Source organism: Cyprinodon variegatus, unplaced genomic scaffold (genome assembly GCF_000732505.1).
Source record: "Cyprinodon variegatus isolate N-32 unplaced genomic scaffold, C_variegatus-1.0 Scaffold1773, whole genome shotgun sequence".
Lineage (NCBI taxonomy): Eukaryota > Metazoa > Chordata > Actinopteri > Cyprinodontiformes > Cyprinodontidae > Cyprinodon > Cyprinodon variegatus.
This window is the reverse complement of record NW_015152226.1, coordinates 20,696-27,811: the sequence shown is the minus strand read 5'-3', so window position 1 is coordinate 27,811 and position 7,116 is coordinate 20,696. Positions and strand designations below refer to the sequence as shown.

Sequence of the window (7,116 nt, the reverse complement as noted above, 5' to 3'; positions counted from 1 at the left end):
GCTGCCTGTGTCCTCACCAGAACTAAGAAAGTGGAGAACATCAGACCAGTTCTGAAGTCCTTCCACTGGCTCCCCTTATCTCAGAGAATAGACCTTAAAATCCTTCTGTTAGTCCAACATTCATTTTCATTTTTTAATAATCTTTATTACATTATCTTTTTATTTTAATTATATTTTAAAAATGAAAAGAAAAGTAGTCCAACACTCTTTTCATTTTATAAGAATATTTTTTCAATTATGTTCTTATTTTGAATATATTTATTCTATTTAAATATTTACTGCATGACTCACTGACTTTGAATGAAAATGTTTATTCCACATTTTCAAACAACCTCAAGTTTCTTACTTCAAAATAAATACATCTACTTTTAAAGAGAAAGACACATCGTTTTTTTTCACTTTTGCTTTTATTTAGAGAATCATTTTATTTATTTAAACAACATAAAAAAAATATTGATTAAACAATTTTGCTTGATTTTGTTTCAATTCAAATCAGTTTAATTATATATAGCGCCAATTCACAACAGATGTCATCTTAAAGCACTTTACAATTCAATCAGATCATACATTCAGATTGGTTCAAGGTTTTCTATCTAAGTAAAACCACTTGATTGCATTGACTCATTGACTGGAAGGCAATCCCTCACACTAAGCAAGCATTTTGGTAACCTTATCTTAATTTTTACAAACTCAGCCAAAGGTAGATGACTGTATTTGTCAAATTAATGATACTTCTAAAGGAAGTTTTCAGATATGCATTTTTTTCCCCTCTCAGCTAAAATAAGACATAAAAAACACCGGCATCAAAAACAGCAGAAGGGCAGGACTTGCACTGCTGGCGCTGTTGCAGAAGTCACCCTTGCAGCAGTAATGCTTTATTCCAGTGTTCTTTGTCACAGTGTCGTTTGTCAACCGTTTAATTAGTGAAGTTTTTAGATCCAAGCACACTGATTCGGAGGCACAGCCCTTTAGTGTTGCGGTTTGTCCACTGGAACTCGCTGAGAAAATGGAAATAAAATTATCACATGGGTAATTAGAATTTCAAAAATGTGTATTTTACGATAACAAGAAAAGAAAAAAAGTTGGTCGTATGGGTATTTTGTCAAATAACAGATATTAAAAATATATAACATATGAGATTAAACTGAAAAGAACTGACAGGCTTGGATCAGCGTTCAATCATTTTCTGATGATTATAATAAGGTAAAGAACATGTTTTCCTCTTACCTACTGATTTGATGCAGTAGTTTTCATTCTCTAAACATTGAAGTGTTTTACCGCAGTTTTCGCCTACACAGGTGTAGCATTTCCTTCCATTTGGAGGAGGATTGGAAGAAATAACTAAGATACAAAGATAGTTATTTCAATTTGAATAAACAGAATTATAACATGTTTTCATAGCTTTAATTTCCTTTCAACTTATATCTCTGAAAGTATTTATCAGAGAAACTTGTAGTATGAGAATATTATATTTTCTGTTTTACTTGATTCCTTAAATCGAATCTTTAAAATATTTTATATGTCCTGAAGATAAAAGGTATCAGTGTGTATATAAAGCCATGCAAAGAGTTGAAAAAGAAAAGAACCTTAAGGAATTATCTTACCAGGATAGGAGTTACAGAGATTTGTTGAGCAGCATGTGCTTTTTACCACAGCTCTCGACACTCCATAGTTGACAGACCCTTCAACACAGTCTGCAGGGGTACCACAGCCTCTGGCCTTGACTTCTATAGGACTTATAGATTCTGTAAAAGAAACAAAACAAAAAAAATGCATAGTTTACAGAGAGGCGGGGCCAAATGAAGGACCATCTAAAAATACCAACTACACAATTACATACCTGCAAAGGTAACCTGTTTTAATGCTGCACATTGCTTAAACACAGGTTCACATGTTGTTTGTCCCTCTTTGCAAGTCCCATAGGGGTCAGGTGTACATTCATAGCAGTCCAGGGTGTCAGCTAATTAAAACAAGGAGAAACAATACTGTCAAATGAGTGTGAAACATACTTAGTTGTTTATTTCTAAAAGTGAAATTGCAAGTCTGACAAGTAGAAAAAAGGCTGATTCACTGCAGCACAAGATACACAGCCAAAAAGAAGATAATTGATAACAACATAACTCTTACAGAACTTACATCAATTATTGTCGTTTGTAAAAGGAGAACAGAGAAAAACTGGATAAAAAAGTAAACACTTATGAATATGAATAATATTAAGATATAGAACTTGCCTTTTTGGAGAAGCAGAACCCCAAGAACCAAAGTAAAGAGGAACATCTTGCTGCTGGTAGACAGGTGAGTTATACTTACTACCATTCAGAGTGCATACATATATTTGATCTTATTCTGGGAGGGGCTTGTCTCTCAGTCTTAGACCACTCCTTTCTTCCACCTACTCAACTGATAAACTTAAACTGGGCAGAACATTTTTTTGGGGGGATTTTTAGATTGTTGCCTGTTTTTATATACAGTGGGTGAAATAAGTCAACATTTTTCTCAGTGAATATATTTCTATAGGTTCTATAGGTTGATATGAAATTTTTACCAGATGTTGTTAACAATCCATGTAATCCACACATGCAAAGAAATTAAACCATAGATGTCCAGAAATTAAGTTATGTGTAATCAAGTGAAATGACAAGTATTTCAGTTTCTCTCATGTCAGTAGATATACTCATTGAAAGAAGCATTTCTCTCCTAGGATGCCCCCTGGGTGAACTGCAGGATGTGGAAATCAGAACGGCTATAAGAAAAAAATTACATAAATATTACCCAGGTTTTTTTTATCTAATCAAGAATATCTGGCACTATTTTTGATCCATTTAATATGTGTATTATAGATGTAAAGGAACACAGATGCTAATGACTAATTGCACTTTTTCTTAACTGCTCTGGAAGTGTGGAAAAAAAAAAACTTTCTCAGAGCGTTCGCCAGTTTTTGCAGTATTCTGTAAACTGGTGGCCATTTTTCTAGTTCTTCTTGTAGTTAAATATTTCACATTTTGTTTACCAGAAAATGCATTGTCTTGTTAATAACTGCATGGTATGTTTTTCTTTCTGATTGTTGGGAGCTGGAGAAAATCCCATCTTTCTCCAGCAGAGTCCGCCGTGGATCCTCTGAGGGAGCCTCCTGCACAGCTGCAGCTCATCTAGATCATCAGAGGATCCACTATATAAGCTGTCTTCAGACCTTGCCTCAACGCCGCAGTGTTGTTCCAGTTGGTCAGCGCTAAAGCCTAGATCTTTGTGTTATCTCCATGACTTTGAATCCAGGTTGGATTCTAACCTCTCTCCCTGTGTTTCCAGGAAACCCGTGTCTTCTCTGTGAAAGCTCTGGAAGAGCTAACCTGCCGAGCCGACCCTCTGAGCCAAACCCTGAAGATTCTCTGAGAACCTCCAAGCAGCTCAGGACCAGAGCTGGGAAACCAAAGCTAAGGTCTGTTCAAGCTAGACGTGAGACGCTGAAGCAGCTAACGGACTCTGCTGATAAACTCTTCTCCAGAACCAACAGTGACTCTCCCAAAGAGAACCTCAAGAACCCTCAAGGTACAATCAGAACTCACTTGGAAATCAAATCCTGTCAGCAGTCCATAACTGCTCTGTCTCTCACGCAGACTCCGGTGAAACCAGAACCCAGGCCCGAACCAGTCGTCAGTACATTCTGTGTGTTGTGCTTAATAAACTTGTTAAACTTTCATCCTTGTGTCCGTCAGTGGTGTTCTGCATAATTGGGTCTCTATTTGAGAACCCATCATGACAGAACACTGCGGCCAAACTCAAGGCCCAGCAGAACATCTCCGTCAACTACTAGAGGAGCGGGATGCCCAAATCCACAGACAAGTTCAGACTCTGAGTGAGTTAAATTCACGAATCAATTTCCAAGATCATCTTGTCCGTAATTTCTCTAGTCGATTGAACAATGCTAACACTACCCCACCTCCACAACCATTTCCGGGTCCAGTTCCCCCTCCGAGGTCACCAGCAGTGACGTCATCAGAGTTCCGCCCTAGTCTACCAGAAAAATTCTCTGGCAAAATGAAAGAATGCAAAGGATTTTTATTTCAGTGTCGTTTGATTTTCATGAACTCCCCTGGTTGTTTTCCCACGGACCACAAGAAGATAACATTCATTCTCTCTCAGTTAACAGGAAGAGCCTTGGAATGGGCTCAGGCCAGATTTGCTTCCGACGATAGCTTAAACTGCATTTTCTCCGACTTCATCTCAGAATTTAACCAGGTATTCAATCAGGAAACTGACCAAACTATTGATTCCAGAGCTCTTTTCAGCCTTAAACAAGGAAATTCATCGGTGGCAGATTTTTCAATAAACTTCCGGGTTAAGGCGGCAGCTTCCGGATGGAACCAAAGCGCCTTGAAGGGAGCCTTCTTCATGGCATTAAATGAGCAGATTAAAGATGAACTAGCAACCCTCGACGAACCTGCTTCCCTCAAGGATTTAATTCGCCTCTCCATCAGACTAGACAATAGAATTCGAGCCAGAAACAGTTCTAAGAAGCAGAGTAATTTTTCTCCTGCCTCNATTATAATTATGCAGGGAGTTTTACAGCTTATATGGACACTGCAATGTAAGTAGAGCAGAAAACCAGAAGAAGAAAGGGGGGGAAAAAAGGACAAAAGATGAAAGAAAGAAGAGATAGAAAGGAGACAATAACAAAACATTTTGCTGTGTGCAGTGGCATTGTAAAGTCTGATGGCGACAAGGACGAATTTCCTGCGGCAGAGTTCCTTTTTACAATGTTCTAATCTTTTTTTTCTAACTTGCCACACCCATATATGATTATTTCCTAACTTGTGTAATTGCAAATCATTTCTATACAACTTTTGTGACAGCATGAAGTAGGGTTAAAGTTCTGAGAGCAACCAGTTTTCTCTTCCAATGAAACGAAACATAAAGAACAAAGTCAATAGCCCTCTACCAACCTGAAAAGGTTTAGTCATCTGTCCCCTCCTGGTACATTATTAGCCAGCACAAACAACTTCCTTTTGTTTGCAGAGGGGAGCTTTGGTCCTAAAAATGCTAAAAATGAAAGCTGCTGCAGTTATCCGTTTTACAAACTGTCATTTGAGAGGATTTAACTTCAATATAGGTATTTTTTTCATTCCTATCTAGTATATTACAGAAACAGCTATGCACAGTATATTAACTGAAAAGGATAGACCTGACTTCTGGAAGCTTACAAAAATAAGTTTAGTTGTTTTTTTTATCATACAACAAATCTAAGAAAAACCTAATCTTTTGAACAGAAAATTACATGTTTAAAATAAGGACACTTTAATACAAAAGTGAAGTTTTAGGTAGTATTTGATCACTTAATCAAAGTTTAAAAAATAAAGCTTGACATCCACATTCAAATTTTATGTCTATGTATTGCTGCATTAATTATTCGTTATTTATAAAAAAAGTTTAAAAATATTCAATACATTTCGCTCCACTTCACGATTCTGTTCCACTTCTTCTTAAGTCTTCACAACAAATTACAGCTTTAGAACTTTAAGTTTAAAGCCTGAAATATGGCAAAAGGTTCAAAAGAATACGTTTCGAAGGCACTGTAGGTCCAATCACAAGTCTTTGTTTGAATGTTGGATTTTTCCTTATAGCTAAAAAAAGATCTATCTCAGCTATTGTTTACTAGCTGAGATAGGTATAATTTCTAATATATAATTCACATTGTGTAATTTTATATATATATATATTCCCAGTGAGTGAAGTATTTGATTATGTCATTAAGCAATCCAGAGAGTTTTATAGGAATAGGATCCTTGGAATATGTGTTAGGATCTGATGTTGTTCATTGTGGTTGGTTACACGTCCTGCGTAACCAAGGTGTGTCCTGAAGTTGCCAGCTCTCTGGCTGATTACCTTTTCCACCTCCTGCTCCACTCCAGCAGCAGGATCGGATAATCTCTTTCCTGCTTATAAAGAGTGATTCCCCAGTCAATCCTTGCCTGAGTGTTTAAAAATAATTGATAATAATTTAACTTTATGGAACTCACATTGGTTTATATAGGAATAATAACAATAAAACATTTTGTACTTTCATTTCACTGTCTTCCGAGAGTCCTTTCCTATTCTGAGACTTGATAGAACAGTACGACCTTTACATTGGGAACACTGCTGATTTGATCCTTTTTATATGATAGTTTTTAATACAGAGACTGTGAGCTACAAAAGGATCTCTGATAACAGAGTATTGCATCCAAGCATAAAAACTGAAAAATAAGATAAGAAATACACCCTTTTATTGTGTCACAGTGGTTGCAGTCAGGAAGTTCTTTTCTACCTGTTAACTGAGAAAGATCTTGTTGAAAAGGGTTAACAGAATGGGCTTTTTAGTGGATAAGTAGAGTCTCCTTTTAAGTGTTTACTATTTATTACTATTACTAATACTATTTATTTATTTTTGTGGTAATGACAGCTTGAAACATTAATATATCTTAATGATATTGGCAAGATTTGGCTATACTTTTTTATCTATTTAGGGGAAATTAGTCTTGGCTTCCAAGTTCTAAAAAGAAAACATATGAAACTGCTTCCATGAAAAAAAAATGACATTACATCTATGTAATTCCCATTGAATCACATAAAATAAGCAAGCCCACTTTTATTCCAACAAACAATAAACAAATCAAACCAAAACATAAAAAAGCCTTCATACATTCACATGCTATATGCTGTTCTTTATCTATTTATCTGATGGAGGTAGATAAAAATTCATATTTTAACCTTTTAGGTTCAGTCTCTGCTTATAAAGCACCTTTTCCAGTCAGAGAACTCCAAAGCGTTTTATTCAGCATTCACACACTAATGTCAGTAAGTTAGCCATAGCTGCCCTGGGGCACACTAACAGAAGCGAGGCTTCCATACAAAGTCAACACTGGTTCTTCTGCCCACCATCCATAGGCAATGCCGGTAGAGTGTGGTGCCGAAGTTCAGAGCTGGAGTTTGAAGCGAATTCATCCCTGCCACTGTCACCCCAAGTTTGCCACTGGGCTCTCTGTACTATAGGTCAGAATGTAGCATATTTTACATATTTTGAAAAGAGGATGTGAGGAGTATCAGACTGTACTTGCTGTGTGGGTCTAACAACAGACTCCT

General features: G+C 36.6%; 1 protein-coding gene and 1 long non-coding RNA gene across 2 annotated transcripts; one reads left to right on the top strand and one right to left on the bottom strand.

The window, feature by feature from the left end:
- Positions 1 to 534: 534 nt before the first annotated feature.
- Positions 535 to 2,293, bottom strand: LOC107104517 (urokinase plasminogen activator surface receptor-like). The gene is made up of 5 exons (XM_015404521.1): positions 2,232 to 2,293; positions 1,841 to 1,960; positions 1,605 to 1,745; positions 1,228 to 1,341; positions 535 to 998 (listed from the first exon to the last, which is right to left on the bottom strand). The coding sequence occupies exons 1-5, from the start codon at positions 2,275 to 2,277 to the stop codon at positions 772 to 774; spliced, it is 648 nt and encodes a 215-aa protein (XP_015260007.1). The 5' UTR covers positions 2,278 to 2,293; the 3' UTR covers positions 535 to 771.
- An 873-nt stretch (positions 2,294 to 3,166) lies between these two features.
- LOC107104516 lies at positions 3,167 to 3,655 on the top strand. The gene is made up of 3 exons (XR_001482263.1): positions 3,167 to 3,222; positions 3,307 to 3,546; positions 3,615 to 3,655. It is a non-coding gene; the product is annotated as an uncharacterized LOC107104516 (long non-coding RNA).
- Positions 3,656 to 7,116: the final 3,461 nt, after the last annotated feature.

Excerpts from the sequence above, each read along its gene's own strand:
- LOC107104517 (XM_015404521.1), bottom strand. The coding sequence starts at position 2,277 with ATGTTCCTCTTTACTTTGGTTCTTGGGGTTCTGCTTCTCCAAAAAG. Across the intron at positions 1,746-1,840 it reads AAAACAGGTTACCTTTGCAG|AATCTATAAGTCCTATAGAA; the intron begins GTATGTAATTGT and ends TTTCTTTTACAG. Across the intron at positions 999-1,227 it reads CTACTGCATCAAATCAGTAG|CGAGTTCCAGTGGACAAACC; the intron begins GTAAGAGGAAAA and ends CCATTTTCTCAG.